The 19,367-nt window shown below is 35.9% G+C and overlaps 1 protein-coding gene across 1 annotated transcript in view; it reads left to right on the forward strand.

Moving 5' to 3' along the window:
- Positions 1-19,367, forward strand: part of AFF2 (AF4/FMR2 family member 2) — a 572,513-nt gene that overhangs the window by 371,763 nt on the left and 181,383 nt on the right. The window contains exon 9 of the mRNA XM_045820496.1: positions 2,896-2,992. Within this exon, the coding sequence (XP_045676452.1) occupies positions 2,896-2,992 (97 nt within the window). The remainder of the gene's footprint in view (positions 1-2,895; positions 2,993-19,367) is intronic.

The raw sequence follows: 19,367 nt of genomic DNA on the forward strand, positions 1-19,367 counted from the left end.
TGCTCTTAAACTCACGTTGCCTCAACTGAAGTCTTCATTTCAATAAAAACTTCTGTACTAATGTTTCAAGCCCTCTATTTTTTCCTCCTCAAAGCCACCTAAGCACTCCACTATGTGAAATGACAATGTTTATGGTTAAAAGTCACACAAGGCCTGTCACTTCATAGTGCCCTAGTATGTCTCAGTGGAAAGAGACTTCTTAGGCCACCAAATTCAGCCTGAGGCTCAGAGATTTAGAAATAGACAAGACCCTGAGAACAACTCTCCCTTTTCTGATACCTTTACTCTTCTTTTTGTTCATTCTATCTCATCTTCCCCATTTTTTTTTAAATGTGAGCTTTTATAGGATCACCTCTTCAGGGCAAGGACTTGATTTTGTTGACACCGTTTTCTGAACTATTTTACTTCTCAGTACTATATAAATTACAAGTGATAGTAAAAATAAAAACAGAGAGTTTTCACACAAAGACGGACATTGTGAACTATTAAATCCTGAACAAATATCTGAAGTCACTCAAGACATCTACTTTGTTCTGTTTTCATCTAATTTAAAAGTGGAAGAATAATCATTGTTGCTGTTTTTTTATAAGATTACACACACACACACACACACCTACATTTATATGAGTGTGTTTTTTTCATATTTTGGGATATCTGGTATGTTATGAATTTGTCTGTGGAATTATAACCTCATTAAAAGAGATTACCATTTTTATGCTAAGACTACCTTAACTACAATGAATTTGAATAGTGCTGCTATAATAATTAAATCCAAAATCATTTATAATCTTATACTTTCCCTAGAGTAATGTTCAGCATTAGCTATGAATGGGAAAACAAACAAGTACATGTATATTCAATAAAAACCCTCAATAGGTTAGGGAAAGAGTGGAATTAAATCAATGTTTAACACCTCTAGATATAACTAATGATAGTTTGCCTTTCTAGTTACTTTCTTGACTTGAGTTCACTGGGACTTCAATACACACATCAAATTGTCCTTTATTAACAACCAAATATATACCAACCTTGTTACACCAGGGTGTTTAACATCAATCACTATGTGGATTGGCTTTCTATTTTCAGAACTGTATAGTTGAGGGCCTTTAATTTCCATGTTAAAATTATATAGGGTTGATTGGAAAGTAAAATAGCAGCTGAGTTTAGCTCTTCACACTCTGGTTCTGGATGTGCTAGTTCTACAAGAAGAAGAGTAGTGAAGACCATGAACCCATTTCTGGATCCACCTTTGAGACTCCATGAGACCATTCTGAGTCACCATGGCCTCACATTGAAGACTTTACTTATGATTACTTGTTAGTAATATTAATGGTGTACATTATTTCTGTGATAATATATGTCCAAATTAACAATGATACTCTGCATTAATTTTGTGTTTTCATAAAGCATTTCACAAGCAAGCGTTTAATTATCATCCTATTTAACAGATGAAAAGCACAGATGAGGCTCATAGATAGTAAATGACTTACCCAAGATATTAGAATTTATGATTAGCCAGCAGTTTAATCCAAATATATTTAATTGAATCCCAATATATCAATACTTTTTTTTTGTTTTGGGTTTTTTTTTGTTTTTGCTGTTGATTTTATTTATTTAATGTACCATCTTTTATAATTTATACCCTCTAGAAAAATATTGTATACTCTCAAGTTCCAGCTGAAGGTAGAATGGGTTTCATGCTTTCCTAGCTGTGTGATAATTAACAAGTTCTTCCTCCTCTCTAAGCCTTGGTGTTTCCATTTAGAAAATGTGGCTAAAACAGCATCTCCTTCATATTATCCAAATGACTGGTCCTGGTCAGATAAGTACCACCTTCTCTGACACAGAAATAAATTCTTTAAATTATAGGAATTGTTTATTATTTATTTTGATAAAAACTTGGTATAAATTAACACATAGCCATTGCCTACTTGTATTAACACACACACAGATACACAAGGAAAATAAAGAATTTCATGACCAGAAAGAAAGAGTCCCCACTTAAAGTCTGTGGACAAGGTCTGAAGTTGTATTTATGAAATAAAACTATTAACACTAATTGCTTTTTGAAGGATGTGTAACCAGAATTTTAAGATAATAAATATTCTTCCCTCTGTAGCTCAAATTTATACAAAGAGCAAGTCACATTGGAATTAATATTCCTGTAGAAACAAAAGGCTCCATGTGTTTGATAAACAATTTTGAAGGTACTATTTCATCACCAAAATTTAATACACTCATATTTTTCAGGTACCTTGCCTTAGGGAGAAATATTTCTTATCCATATCATGAACTTACATCTCTTGGATCAAATTTTACAGAAAGAAATCATATATCAAAAAGTTAGTGACTAGCCATTTATCTCCCAGCTATTTTGAGGGCACTAAGTTGCCACAGTGCAGAGGTCACTAAAAGGTAGTGAAAGTTTACTGGGCCTTTTGCCTGTCATTTAGAGAGCCCCAGCAGGCTTTGACACCCATCTCTGGAGCTAGGGGCTGTTATCATACCTCTACTCTTTCATGGGAGACTTAGAACATCTTTTTCTGTAGAGATCCAATGTCATGCCCTACTTCCACAGTGACTGATCAGTACATTTATTACACTTCCAGTAGTAAAAATGTATTAACTCCAGTCATATCTGGAGATGCTGAAACAGTCATTTTTTCCACTTCATTTAGGGGAAGGTAGATAGGGAAGACTTGTGCAGAAAATGACACAAATATAAGAACTCAAATATCTAATTAGCTGAAAAAAACCTTGGTTCTCTCTGCACCTTTATCACAATTGCAGCTTTTGAACTGTAGCTACAATATTTTATCATCATTTCAAGATGTATCTAAGGATGATTTAGAAAATACACTTTCTAATGTAAACAACACTCTGTATATTTTGTAGGATGCTTGAGGATGACCTGAAGCTGAACAGTGATGAAGATGACCTTGTGCCTATGAAGACCTTGACCACTCAGTGCACTGCCACTAAATTCTACCAGGTAGGAACAGCTTAGGGCTTGGTTTGGGACCTAAGGGTGGGAGCAAAGGGAACTGGAATGGCTTTGCCATCCACAAGTCTACTCTCTACTTCATGTCTGGTCTTTGGTGAGAGAGAAAGAAACAAAGGCATAATGTTCTGAAACAGATTGCATCAGCTTATACTAACCTTAAAACTACAGTAAGGAGATGCTGAGCACTTGAAAAGAGCTTTCACCTTTTCCATCGCTTTCTTCTTGGCATATACAAGACTGGTCACCAGTAAGCAATTGAAATTGTCTTTCCCTCTTTTGGGCTAAGTATTGTTTTGAACAAGGTGTAAATTTCCTTTAGTGACTACAGTGTGAGGCTTAGAGCCCACACTCATTAATTAACTAAAATGTAAATGCCACTTCATTCACCTTTACCATGTGCACCACTTCAGAACACAGCTGAGAATCAGTACCCAGCATCTTACAGCTTACATGAAACTTCAGGCAAAAAACCATGTGTCAAAAGCTTGCTGATGCCTTACTTCCATTCTGCATTACAAACATTTACAATACTTACCACTAAATTAAAATTGGAAAAAAAAATGTGTTTGCAGAATGTCCGATGAGACTGGATTCTTGATTTGAAAAGGCCAAGTATCTTTTTTTATCTTTTATGAATCATGAAAATGGCAATATAGTCTATGGTGTCGATGATGCTTGTGTGTTTTCTCTGTGGCAGAGGACTATCGTACATGTGAAGTCCTTCTAGGTGTGCTTATAACCTCAAATTAGGAACACAGAATGACTGTCTTTTTTTAAAGCCCTGACCAAGTTCCTTTTACAGTGAAGTCTGCTAAGTTGTAAGACTGAATGAAACCAGAATGTTTTAAAAAGTGCTCATGCACTGATTTTTTAAGATAGTTAACAAACATGGAATTCCATATCACTAAATATTTTGTGAGGAACCTGCAAAGAAAAGCTTAGGAAAAATTCTCAAGTCTCACCTATTTCATTTACATCTACAGTTGTTTATCACACTAGAACTCCTACCATTCTGTATAATTCTAAAATTGAACACATCTTCAATCTTATATGTCCTTTACTTTCTCCACTTTAATCTGCTTACTTTTTTGAGAGGACATTTATTAAAGATGGGTACAGTGAAACAAGGAAGGGCTTAGGACAGAGGAAGCAACAGGAAAGAGCCTAGGTGAGCTGCTTTAGCTCACTGGAAAGTCAGAGAAAAGGGGCAGATAGGTTCAAGGGGTTAGCCTAAGACAAGCTGCTGCTACTCATTGTTCCACTGGTTGCAAGTCTTATGGGAACATTTAGAGTTCAGGAGATACACACCCGTGGGGGAAGAAAGGCATGGACATCCTCCTGAGAGGGAGGACTCACTGCATTTTTGATAATATGTACAAATTAAATCATTACAACTCTGGTGCATTGTCAAGAACAAACACAATTTTTATAAAACCAGCCTCACCACCAAGCTTCTGTTTCCCAGTTGAAGGTTGAGACTTCTCTCTTCCAACATGGCTCAAGGCAACTCTCCAATCACAATGAATCATAGCTGAAGCTGTACTAAATTTACCAAAGATCAATTAAAAATCTTTATCAAAATATTCAACCAAAACCTTACCCAGATTATGCTACCAAGCAACAACTTGCTTTATAAATGGACATTGAAGAGTCTAAAGTCCAGATTTTGTTTCAGAATTGAAGAGCTGGGCACCAAGTCCAGAAAAATCATAATGTGAGGAGCACATAGAAGCAAGCCAAAAGAAAGGTCACCCTGTAGAGAAGAGTCAAAGTAGTGAGGTAGATGGTATCACAACCAGCTATACTTCCTCCCAGTTATACACCCTCATCACAACATTGCAAACAACCCTTACCCTGGGATTGATTCCAGAGAGCAATTTGTTAAGGAAATTAGGGTTCCAGGATCAAGAGTACAAATTTGGTTTTAAAACTGAAATCTAGATTCCATGTCCAGAGAAAAAAAGAACTTGATGAGCCTTTAGAACAGAAATAAGACCAGGAATAAGATCTCTGACACAAGAATATTCAAGGTACAGAAACGACACACAATGACAACAATTTCATTAGCAACTGCCTTATTTATCTGAAGCCATAACAGGATGAATGAAGAGACAAATCAGTGTATTTGATGCCATCAGCTTGGGCCCCAAATATCTCTCACTGTTACTGGGAACATGCCTTTCTAAATACACTTTTAGCTTCTCCAGTGGCAAACAGGACCTCAGGAGGGAGGCAGATATGAAGCACCCCACAGCCCTACCATGGACCCACATTTCAGCAGATGTCAAAAGGCCATGAAAATAAACGAATTCATATAATTTTTATTAAATCAGTTTTATTGTTATCCTATTAGAGTTGTCCCAATTTTTCCCTTTGCCTTCCTCTGCCCATCCCATCCCCCACTCCCACAGTAAATTCCCAGACTGTTTTTCATGTCTCTGGGTCATTCATACATGTTTTTTGTCTTTAAAAAAAAGAACAAACACAACTGTCTCCCAAGGGCATGTAGTATATTTAATATACAGGATGCAAACAGTCCCTCTCATACTTGAGTCATGGGCCTCAACACAAATGTAAAATGCACATTTAAATTCCAATGTTTGCTATTTCTGCATTCTGCATTTAATATTCCAATAACAGGAGCTTCATATTGGTGAATAAAACAAACAAACAAACAAAAATAGGCCATTGATTCTGACAGATGTAACATTACTTTTTAATGGAAATGTTTAAAGCACTAATCAACAATGTGAATGTAGATTTTGCATATTGATTTCCTCTCTATGATTATATAAATTCAATCTGCTTTTTACCTTAAGTTATTGTTTTTCACATTTACCTGAAGAAGTGGCATCCAGTCTGTTGGCCCAAATTATCTGGCATTTTAGTATGTATGTGGTGACTTTGTGTAAGTCCTGCCACCCTTGAATAGTCCCAGTTGATGAGTCAGAAGATTTTCATGGCATGCCATCCTTAGACCAGTCATGCCTTCCTCAATGAAGCTTTATTATTTAAAAGCAAGGTTTAACTGGAAGATATAAAGTAAAGCAAGATGATGATTTATTCCCCTTAACTGGGCCCAAGAAGCAAGAAGTGAGCACAAGGTTATAAACATTTGCAAATGAAACCTGCTTATAGGGATTGAGGACATGTGAAAAGGTTGAAAAGCTAAAGACCAAGAAAGAATGTGTGTGTAGTAGTGGAAGCAACAGTGACAGCTATGTTTGGTGAACTCTGACTTTTTGAGGACAAACTTTCCTTTCAAAGATGCATGGATTGAAATAATTTTTCTTTTTTTATTGTAAGGAGATTCACATGACATAACATTAACCATTTTGAAGTATACATTTCAGCGACATTTAATACTTTCACAAGGCTGTGTATCCATCACTAGTTCCAGAATAGTTACATCAACAGAAAAGAAAAACCCACAAATATTAAGGAGTTACTCCAAATTTCGCTGTTCCCTCAGCCCCTGACAACCACTAATCTACTTACTGTCTCTATGGGTTTGCCTAGTTCATATAAATGAAATGATACAACATGTGACCTTTCGTTTGACACTTTCACTCATCATAATGTTTTGCTAGTTCTTCCATGTTGTAGCATGCATCAATACTGCATTCCCTTTTATGATTAAATAATATTCTGTTAGACACTTGTTTGTTAGATAAATGCATTACCTTTTGTTTATCCATAAGTTACTCGATTGACATTTTGGTTGTTTCTACATTTTGGCTTTTGAAAATAGTGCTGCTGTGAGCATTTGTATCCAAGAATTTTTGGAACATGTGTTTCAGTTCTTTTGAAATGAATTTTTTAAGTTATTTTAAATTCTTCTACCCAAAAGTGGAATTGTTAAGTCATATAGTAATTCTATGTTTAACTTATTGATGGACTGCCAAAATCATTTTCTTTTCAAGTGACTTAACATAGTACCATGTAGATAATACAGTTAATTTATCTCATTATATAATTGGGCCTTCATACCTTCACAAATTTAGGAGGAGTGCTGAGAGCTGCCCTTTCTCTGTGCCAGGCCTTATGACAAGGTATTGTGTCTCATTTTAACCTTGCATAAAATTTGAACCTTGCATTTGAACCTTGCTTAAAGGTAAGCTCGGATCTGTGGTCTTTGCTACAGAATTGCAGAATCATTCTACTTGTGGCAGGATGAATAGGAGAAAAGCATACAAATTCTTTGGTGCATTAGGTGATGCATCCAAGGGACCAGACCACACCAGTGGTTTGAGCTGACATTATGTTTAGAAACTTTCTCAGAACCTAGTTGCTACATTCATATAGACATATTCCAATAAAAAGCTATTAGCTTTCTCTACAACCTTGCCAGTACTTGTTGTTTGTGGATTTGTTAACGATGGCCATTCTGACTGGTGTGAAGTGGTATCTCATTATGGTTTTTGCTTTCTTAAAAATTGTATTTATTTATTTTTAGAGAGGTAAAGGGAGGGAGAAAAAGGAGATAAACATCAATATGTGGTTGCCTTTCATGAACCCCCAGCTGGGAACCTGGACCACAACCCAAGCATGTGCCCTAGACTGGGAATCAAACCAGCGACCCTCTGATTCGCAGGCTGGCACTCAACCACTGAGCCACAACAGCCAGGGATCATGGTAGTTTTAATTTGCATGTCCCTAATGGCTAGTGATGCTGAGCATCCTTTCATAAGTCTATGGGCCCTCTGTATGTCCTTCTTGGAGAAGTGCCTGTTGAGGTCCTTTGCCCATTTTTTAAAATTGGATTGTTTGTCTTCCTGGTGTGGAGTCATGTGAGTTCTTTATATATTTTAGAGATCAAACTCTTGTCTCAGGTATCCTTGGCAAATATGTTTTCCCATGTGGTTGGTTCCCTTTTCATTTCATTGATGTTTTCTTTAGCCATGAAGCTTTTTAATTTAGTGTAGTCTGATTTGTTTATTCTTTCCTTTATATTCCTTGCCCTAGTGAATATATTGCTGAGTGGGATATCTGAAATTTTCCTGACTATGTTCTCCTCTAGGACTTTTATGGTATCATGTCTTATATTTAAATCTTTTATCCAACTTGAGTTTATTTTGTGTATGGTGCAAGTTGGTGGTCTAGTTTCATTTTTTCACATGTACTTGTCTATATCTCCCAACACCATTAATTGAAGAGGCTATTTTTACTCCATTTTATGTTCCTTTCCCTTCTGTCAAATATTAATTGACTGTAGTTACATGGGTTTATTTCTGGGATCCCTATTCCATTCCATTGATCTACATGTCTGTTCTTATGCCAATACCAAGGGATGCAGACCAGTGCAGTCATTGTGGAAAACAGCATAGAGTTTCCTAAAACAACTAAAGATGGAACTGCCTTTTGTTCCAATTATCTCACTGCTGTGATTAAACCCTAATAATCCTGAAACACTAATTCAAAAGAACCTATACACCCCATATGTTCATAGCAGCATTACTTACAATACCCAAGTGCTGGAAAGAGCCTAAATGCCTGTCAATAAATGAATGGATCAAAAAATGGTGGTTCATTTACACAATGGAATACTATGTGTGGCAGAAAGAAAGAACTCCTACCCTTTCCAACTGTTCTCTGACTCATGGGTATGGACAACAGGGTGGTGACTGACTGTGAGACAGGGGAGAGCAATGGTGAAAAAGGTGGGGCAACTGTATTTGAACAAAACAACAGAAAAATTAAAATAAAAATGAATTAGAAAATAAATTAGTGAATTAAAAAATATCTATAACTCCTGGCTGGTATAGCTCAGGGCATTGAGTGCCAGCTTGGGAAGCAAAGGGTTGCCAGTTTGATTCCCACTCAGGGCACATGCCTGGGTTGAGGGCCAGGTCCCCAGTAGGGGGCACACAAGAGGCAACCACACAATGATATTTCTCTCTCTCTCTTTCTCCCTCCTTTCCCCTCTCTAAAAAAATAAATAAAATATTTTTAAAAAACAAATGAACAATTTGCTTTGAGGCAAAAACATTCTAATGAGTTGTTTTTTGGTTACATCATTGTAAGTAGCTCCAATTTTTGCAATTTTACTTAATGAGATTTCTCCTTTTCTGCCTCAGATTATCCTGGTACCCTTAGAAACATGCAGTTAATTGAAAGCATGTTACCGGGGGTATGTGGACCTTTAGATTAGATGCTAGTAACAGAGTTGTACCTCAAGGATGTTAACATTTACAGAAAAATAGTATTCTCTGAGCTCTTCCCCTATACTTCATAAGTTTACTTCTCTGAAAATTACTAATTACCTGAAAAACAAAACAAAACAAAACAGCTTGGTTTTAATCCAGGTTTTTGATTTTGGTTTTACATTTCACTTAATTTTGTTTCTTTGTTTGTTTCTATTATTATTGGCAGATGATCTTACAGGCTAGGTTGTTATTTGATAATTGTAAATAATATAAATTCCATGGTAACAGAAAATCTGAATATTCTGGCAGCTTTGAAATGTTTTCCTTGTACCTGTGATGCATATCATACTTTCTTTTTCTTCTTTTTAAAATATATTTTACTGATTATGCTGTTACAGTTGTCTCAAATTCCCCACCTTTGCGCCCTCCAACCAGTACCCCCACTCTCTCTGGCAAATCCCCTTCCTTAGTTCATGTCCACGGTTTGTGCATGTAAAGTCTTTGGCTTCTCCATTTCCTATTCTTAATATCCCCCTGTCTATCCTGTACCTATAAATTTGTACTTCTTAATCCCTGAACCTTTTCCTCCATTCTCCTTCCCTTCCCCCTTCCCAATAGATAACCCACCAAGTGATCTCCATATCTATGATTCTGTTTCTGTTTTTCTTATTGTCATATTTTCAAAATATAGTAGCCAAGCTGAATTCAAGCCCACTTTATGTTTCAAGTTTGAAAATGAAAACGATACAATAAATTTTAATACTGCTATCAGCTGACTCTTTTGAAGTTGATGTGATATAGTGAATACATTTGTTGTGACAGCAGATACTCCTGTTTGCTGTAATTGTTCCTATTTTTTAGCCACAGTTCTCCTTCATCATACTGAACAAGTTGCTACCTCCCAAAAGTTTCCTTGCATTTCCATTTACTTTGTTATCAGCAGAAATGCTGGGGAATGACTCTTCAGTAATGACATCAATATGGCATACACAGCAGAAGAGGTCAGCCCATCAGAACTATAGAAACAGCAGATGGATTAAGATGAAACCAGGTACAAAATAACTTTGATAGAGTATTTTAATTTAAACAATTTGTTTGTCATTGCCTTTCATTGAAATCCCCCACAAAATGATCAAGTTTGGGCTGTTAAGCCTGAAGCGTGTAGCTAAATAAAATTTATACATTGCCATACTCTAACTATCCAGCAATTATTAATTTATTCATTAAAGATAGGAAAGTAAATAGGATAACATATTAAGTTAATGCAATAACATTGGCCTTCATATTCACAAGTTTTTGTTTCCCATTTGGCTGTATTATGAGAGACTTGATTAATAAGAAATTGCTTAGCACTTGCAAAAATACAAATATTTTAATTTAGTTTTAGAGAGAGAGGAAGGAAAAGATAAAGAGAAGGAGATAAACATCAGTGTGTGATTGCCTCTTACATGTCCCTTACTTGGTACTTGGCCCACAACCCAAGCATGTGCCTTGACTGAGAATCGAACCAATGACTCTTTCGTTCACAGGCTAGAACTCAGTCCTCTGTGCCACACCAGCCAGGGCTGATGTAATTTTTAAAATGTGCTCCAGACAAGTAGGTAAATGGGGTATGAATGGGGATGGAAAGAGACATAACTTAGGTAATGGTAATAGAATTGTATTCCTGAAACCTATATAATTTTAATAACCAATGTTGCTCAATAAATTCAATTAAAAAAACTAACAAATTTTGTTAACAAGCTCATGTACATGTTTATCCTCCCCAAAATATCTAATTATAGGTGCATGTTTATATCTTTATATAATTTTAGAGACACACTGTTTCATGTTTATATATATTTATATATATGTTGATATATGTGTGTGTGTGTTTGTGCACATATATATGAAATACCACTCTGAATTTTGATTTACTTTTTAATTTATTAAAGATATTTTTGGGAGTCTTCAAAAACTAAAACTATTCACTTTAACTGTTTATTAAAAATTAAAATTTATTAAAAATTTCCAAAAATTTTTGGCAAGTCTTGCAGTTTCCAGGCAAGTCTGTAACTGTTTAAAATCGTGCATGTTGTTTTTTTAAATTGCAATTAGGTATTCTATTTTTAGTACCAGATATTTTGATTTATAATCTTCAGATTGCCTTTTATTTTAATCTCGAAAATGGTGTCTTGGGCACACAGAGATCTAAAGAAGCACAATGTTTGTACATGTTGTCCTTATCATAACAGATGACTAGATTCTAGCTAACACTCATTACAATTTGTGAATTGTCCATCTATGAGCATTTTGCTATTTTGTTTTGCTTAATTGTTTTCTCATAATATATCTTAAATCAGATATTGGTGAGGGTCGGCTGCTTGACCACAAAACAAACAGAAACTGAATGGATAGAGGCTGGTTCTTCAGAATAGATAACTCTCATGGAGAACAGAGGTGATCATAGCGTTTATTCCACAATGAGCACATGGGACATATCTGCCTCTGTACAAAGAAAATCAGGGGGTTAGCAGCCACTCCTGGGGACCTAGGGATCACTAAGTTGAGCTGAATTGGAGTACTGGAAGGAAAAGGTATCGCCATGTTTCCCTGTCACTACCTCCTGGTTCGAGAAAGTGGCTAGACATCATAGGTTGTCTCTCCACTCTCACTGCACTTTTTATTTGGCAGAAGCATGTTAATTTTCTTTTTAATTTTTTATTACTCTCATTTATTCTATTACAGTTGTACCAATTTTCCCCACTGCTCTCCTCTGCCTAGTCCATTCTGCTCCCACAGTCAATCCCTACAGCATTGTCCATGTCCATGGGTCATTCATATATGTTATTTAACTGTTCCCTTCCCCTTCTTTCCACCATTACCATGTTTCATGTCTCTGGTTCTTTCAGCTTGTTAGTTATTTTATTCATTGCATACCTCTTGTAAGTGAGATCATATAGTATTTGTCTTTCATTGAATGATTTATTTCACTTAGCATAATAGTCTCCAGCTCCAACCATGCTGTCACAAAAAGTAGGAGTTATTTCTTTTTTCTGCTGTGTAGTATTCCATTGTGTAAATGTACCACAGTTTTTTAATCCATCCATCTACTGATGGTCACTTAAGCTGTTTCCAACACTAGGCTATTGTAAATAGCACTGCTATGAACACAGGGGTACATAAGTTATTTTGAATTGGTGATTTTGATTTGGCGAGTGGGATTCTTAGAGTATATTCCCAGTGATGGAATTGTTGGGTCAAAAGGTAGTTCTATTTTTATTTTTTGAGGAAATTCCATATTTTTTCCCACAGTCACAGCTCCAGTCTGCATTGCCACAAACAGTGCACTAGGGTTCCCTTTTCTCTGCATCCTCACCAACACTTGTTTTTTGTTTATTTATTGATGATCACTCAAAATATGTAATAATTAAAATGACAAAATTTTAAGACAAAGACAGAATCTTAGAGGCAGGAAGGAAGAAACAACTAGTAATATACAAGGATACTCAGATAAGGCTGTCATCTGATTTGTTAACAGAAACACTACAAGCCAGAAGGGAATGACATGAAATATTCCAAGAAATGAAAAGCAAAGACCTGCAACCAAAACTACCATAGCCAGCAAGGCTCTCTTTTAAAAGGGAATGTGAAATAAGGAGCTTCCCAGACAAAAACAAAACAAAACAAAACAAAACAAAACAAAAACCAAAAACAGCTAAGAGAGTACATCTCTGCTAAACCAGCATTGCAAGATATGTTAAAGGACTGCTTTAAGAAGATGAAGAAAGTGGGACACAGGTACCAAAAGAAAAATGCCATTGAATAAATACTTATCAGTAATAACCTTAAATGTAAATGAATTTAATGCTCCAATCAACAGACACAGGTTAGTTGACTGGAAAAGGAAACAAGACCTGCATATATGCTGTCTATAAGAGACTCACCACAAAACAAAAGACCTACACAGACTGAAAGTGAAGGACTAGAAAAATATTTCAAGCAAATAGACATTAAAAAAGCAGCATAGCGATACTTATATCAGAGAAAGGACACTTCAAAACAAAGGCCATAACATAAGACAAAGAAAGTCACTACATAATACTTAAGGGAGTAGTCCAACAAGAGGATATAACCCTTGTAAAATATGTCCACCCAACCTAGGAACACATAAATATATAAGAAAAATCTTGGAAGACTTTAAGAATAAGATTGACAGCAATACAACTTTGTAGGGGATTTTAACATTCTACTGTCAACAATGCATAGATCATGCAAACAAAAAATCAACAAGGATATTGTGTCACTGAATGACACTCTAGATCCAATGGACTTAATTGTTATTTACAGATCATTTCATGGCAAAGAAACAAATTATACATTCTTTTCTAATGCACATGGATCATTTTCAAAGATAGACAACACAGTAGGAACACAAAATAAGCCTCTACAAAATCAAGAAAATCAAAATCACATCAACCATTTTCTCAACATAACAAGGACTTGAAACTAGAAACCAACTGCAAGTAAAAAACTCAAAAATGTTCAAATACATGGAACAGAGTCTGAATCACATGTCATTAAATAATGAATTATTTAAAAATTAAATCAAGGAATAAATGAAAAAGTATGTGGAAAAAATGAAAATGAGCACAAATCACACCAAAACCTGTGGGTCACGGCAAAGGCAGTCCTGACAGGGAGTTCATAGCAATACAGGCCTACCTAAAGAAGATACAAAAATCTAAAATAAATAAACTAACCCGACACCTAGAAAGAACTGGAGGATCAACAAGAAACAAAGCCCAGAGCCAGTAGAAGGAAGGAAATAATCAAGATCAAAGCAAAATTAAATAACATAGAAAGTAAAACATATAATTCAAAGGATCAATGAATCTAGGAGCTAGTTCTTTGAAAAGATAAACAAAATTGACAAACTTTTAATCAGACTCAAAAAGTAAAAAAAAAAAAGAGATAGCCAGATAAACAAAATCAGAAATGAAAGAGGAGAAGTAACAATTGATACCACAGAAATGCAAAGGATTGTAAGAACTTACTGTGAAAAACTATATGCCAACATTTTTTAAAACTTGGGCAAAATGGATGAATTTCTAGAAACATATAATCTTCCAAAACTGAATCAAGAAACAGAAAGCCTGAACAGACCAATAACAACTAGCAAAATGAAAGCAGTAATCATACAATTCCCAGCACACACAAGCCCTGGACTAGGTGGTTTAATGGGCAAATTATATCCAACAGTCAAAGAAAAATTAGTGCCTGTCCTTCTCAAAATATTCCAAAAAAATTCAAGAGGAGGGAAGACTCTCTAACTCTTTTTTTTTTTTGAGGCCAGTATTATCTTAATTCCAAAACCAGATACAACACAGAAAGAAAATTACAGGACAATATCTCCAAAAAATGTAGATACTAAAATCCTCTATAAAATATTGACAATCCAGATCTTGTAATACATTAAAAATATCATATACCATGATCAAGTGGAATTCATCTCAAGGATGCGAGAATGGTACAATATTTGCAAATCAATAAGCATAATACACTACATAAACAAAATGAAAGATGAAACTCACACACTAATAGATGCTGAAAAAGTATTTGATAAGGTGCAGCACCCATTTATAATAAGAACACAGCAAAGTGGAAGTAGAGGGAGTATACCTCAACATAATAAAGGCCATATATGAGAAACACACTGCCAACATCATACTCAATGGGAAAAACTGAATGCTTTTCCCTTAAGATCAGGAACAAAATACTGGTGCCTGCTTTCAGTACTCTTATTCAACAAAGTTCTTGAAGTTGTAGCCACAGGGATCAGGCAAGAAAAATAATAAAAGGCATCCAATTGGAAAGGAGGAAGTAAAGCTGTCACTGTTTGTGAATGACATGATAGTGTACATAGAAAACCCTATAGTCTCCACCAAAAAACTACTCAACTTAATAAGTTAACTTAGCAAAATGGCAGCATGTTCTTTTTCTTAGGACACTTCTTCACTCGTTTGGATCCCAAATCTATGGTTAGAGCCTGGTGGTGTTTGATTGGTAACTAATAAACCTCAGGCAATGTACCACATGTACTTATGTTTATTGAAAGGTCCCAAGTCTTGAGTGTAGTCAGGATTCTAGCATACACTAGAACAACAAGAACACCTCTAGTAAAAGCCATGTAATAAAGCACATTGCCATACTGAAAATGTGAGAATTTTAAATTATATGCTCTCTTTGAAAATTTTACTAAGGCTTTGATTTAGGGCCCTAGGAATGCTTTACTGTGTTGCTGAAATATCTACCATCCATTGGAAAAGGTACCAGGCAGACTTCAAACACTTAGGGCCTTGTCCTGAATAGAAAACAGAATATTTCTTATTCTGAAGCAGCTATATTTTTTATTTATTTAGCAAAATGAAAAGAATATAACTATAAACATCTTAATGAACACAAGATGTGTCCATTCAAAATTTAAGTGGATGGGCAGTTAAAAGCATAAGACCCTCCAAAATGCATGGGATAACATAACTCATGTTTCTCAGAATTATCTCATAGGGGTCTTTGAACATTAGATATAAAAATTTGTACATTTTCTAGTAAATCTTGTTTTTTGCTAATGGAAGTGAACACAGAATAGTCATATTTTGCTTAATGACAGGGAAATGCACCATTAGGTGATTTCCTCATTGTTTTACTGCTTAAGGACAATGTTGAGGAAAAATACAAGATTAAATAAAGCACAGGGAGAAACAATGTTGCAATCTAGAGATGCTTTATGTATGAAGTTGCTGCAGGCAGAACACAACATACTGTTTTACAGTAAACTTTTTCTTTAGAAGTAGAAAGAATATACTCTAAAATAATTATAAAAATAGCCCTGGCTGGTGTGGCTCAGTGGATCGAGTACCATCCTGTGAACCAAAGGGTTGCCCGTTTGATTCCCAGTCAGGGCATATGCCTTGGTTGTGGGCCAGGTCCCCAATGGGTGTGCATGAGAGGCAACCATGCATTGATGTTTCTCTCCCTGTCTTTCTCCCTTCCTTCCCCCTCTCTAAAAATAAATAAATAAAATATTTAAAAAACAAAGTAATCATAAAATAGAGTATAGTAAATACATAAGCCAGTAGCAAAACTATTTATTGTAATTAGCAAGTATTATGTAGAGCACATAATTGTATTACTATACTTTTATAAGATTGGCAGTGTAGTAGGTTTGTTTAAACTGACATCACAAACACATGAGTAATGTGTTGCACTATGATGTTACAATGTCTATGAGGTTATTAGGCAATAGGAATTTTACAGTTCCATTATAATCTTATGGGACCACTCTTCTATATTCCATCTATCACTGACTTAATTGTTATTAAATGCTGCAAGCATGACTATATACTGAAATGCTTGTGTATGTATTAAAATATAGGATGCCAGAAGTTAAAATGACCATGGAGAGTCTTCACTCCAGCTGCCTAATCTTGTTAATGACACTGGAGCACAGTGTCAGTTGGTATTTTGTATTTTTTTTATTTTATTTATTATTTATTTTTAGAGAGGGAAGGGAGGGCGATAGAGAGAGAGAGAGAGAGACATCGATGTGCGGTTGCTGGGGTTTATGGCCTGCAACCCAGGAATGTACCCCGGCTGGGAATCGAACCTGGGACACCTTGGTTCCCAGCCCGCGCTCAATCCACTGAGCTACGCCAGCCAGGGCGGTATTTTGTATTTTAAGATAACAAAAATATATTGGTTCCTGTCCCAGTTCCTGTCTCAGAGCTCCTAAAACCCTTGTAATTTCCTAAGTGATTAAAATATCAGGAGCACCTTTTTAATAAATACTTTTTCTTTGACTCCAGTTGCTGACACAGGGTATTGATCCCTTGGAATTTCCTGGATGATAGGAATGGCTGTTGTCCTAATGTGGCAACTCTGCATAGGCTCCTGGATGGGGAATGATTACAAGAAATACCAAGCCATGATTTGAGGCTTGTAACTTTAAGCCCAAACCCCCCCACACATCCACTTCTCTAGAGATGGGAGAGAGACTATAAATTGAATTACTAAGTGAACATGCTTATGTTAAGAAGCCTCTAGAAAAATTCTGATAATATGGGGTTTAGAGAGCTTCCTGGTTGGTGAACACATCCACATACTAGGAGGGTGGCAAGCCCCAAATCTATGGGGACAGATGTTCTTATGCTTGGGACTCCCCAGACCTTGTACAATATACCTCTTCATCTGACCATTCATCAGTATTTTTTACCATACTCTTTAATAAACTGGTAAACAGAAGTAACTCTTTTCCCAAGTTCTGTGAGCCACTCTAAAAAATTATTTGAACCCAAGGAAAGGGCTATGGGAGCCTGTTATTTATAGTCCATAAGTCCAAAGCACAGGTGACAACCTGGACTGCAACAGGCATCTAATGTGGGGGGGGGGAGTTTTGTGTGACTGGGCCCTTAACCTGTGGGATCTCATGCTGTCTCTGGGTAGATAGTGTCACAATTGAGTTAAATTGTAAGATGCCCAGCTGGTGTTGCAGAAAATTCTTGGAGGGGAAAAACCCCTCAAATATCTGGTTTCAGAAGTGAGTGGGGTAGTGGTGTGAGGGTAGGAATAAACACAAGTGAAATACTACTGCATTTTCCAATACAGGTATATGATAAAGATGGATGTACAGTAGTTCCCCCTTATCTGAGGGGCATAAATAGCAAACCCCCCCAGTGGATGCCTAAAACCACAGGTAGCACTTAATTCTATGTATACTATGTTTTGTTCCAATACATATTGATACATACTTATGATAAAGTTTAATTTGCAAACTAGACATGCACAACAATAACTAATAATAAAATAGAACAATTATAACAATATACTGTAATAAAAATCATCTGAATGATGTAGGGGCCATTATGAAGTAAAATAAAGGTTACTTAAACATTGCTCTGATTCCATGACAGTCCATCTGATAACTGAGATGGCTACAAAGTGACTAATGGGAAGGGAGGGTGGACAACATGGAGTTGTTGGACAAAGGAATGATTCACATCTCAGAGAGGACACAGCAGGATGGCATAAGCTTTCATTACACAACTCAGAATAACACACAATTTAAAACTTATGAATTGTTTCTGGAATTTTCCATTTAATATTATTGGACTGTGGTTAACCACAGGTAACTGAAATTATGGAATGGGAAACTGCAGAGAAGAGGGGTTGCTACTGTAGTGTCCTTACCAAGAACAGGATGAGCTATCTTTATAGCCTGAACATAATAGTATGCTACTGCTAAAGACACATCATCAGTATTTGCTCCCATGTAGGTTTTGGGATATGTACATCATTGAGTATGTGCTATTCAATAAGAATATTCTTCCAATTTTTCTGGGTGCACATGGTAATGAGAGAGTCTGTATTAGCTATTGATTGTCTTCCACCAAAGTAGACATATCAATTTTGTGAGGGGTGCTCCCCTAGCATCAGTGGCAAGAAGGCTCAGAGTGGCTGGGGAAAGAAAATTGAATTTTCAAATCCACAAACCTGAGGGAAACAGAGTAATGGAATGTCGTTTACATTAGTCCTTCTGATGGGAATAGTAAATAACTCAAGCCAATACTAAGATGTTCTGCCTGGTGTCCTTTTTTTTATTCTACTTAGAGAATTAATGTTTACAGATGACTTTTATAAGTGAAACATGTTTCTCCCCCAAAGACAGTGCATTTTTTATTAAGTTACAACATACCAAAATATTAGTTATAAATAAAATTGCCAGCTGACAAATGGATTGTGAAAGTTTTGTGATGCATCAAAATAGCCAGCCTGTAGAGAACAAGCCTTAATGGAATGCATGCACTTCTAAATCTTGTTATCACACCATCTTAGGGCCAGACACTATAAAACTCCCCAAGGTTACCATGTTAATGAAATATGCATGCAGGATCAAGTATGACCTACTGTGAGGCCACTGTTCAGCTGACATTGATAGGGTCTTGAATGGAAGGACAGATGAAGTTGACAAATAATTCAACAAGCAATGGAAAGCAATGAAAGATTTTGAGAAAGAGTGATGTTATCAAAGAAGAGCATAAAATGGAGTTACTAGGTAGACCAGGTATGAGTAAGAACTTCAGGTGACTATTAGGTGTTTTCCTAAAGATTGCAGTCCCTGAGTATAAACTCAGAAATTTAGATAGGCACCTATGTGTTGCAAAATGCTGAGATATTTTTTC

Source organism: Phyllostomus hastatus, unplaced genomic scaffold (assembly GCF_019186645.2).
Source record: "Phyllostomus hastatus isolate PE091 unplaced genomic scaffold, TTU_PhHast_1.1 phas_scaffold_397, whole genome shotgun sequence".
Taxonomy (NCBI): Eukaryota; Metazoa; Chordata; class Mammalia; order Chiroptera; family Phyllostomidae; genus Phyllostomus; species Phyllostomus hastatus.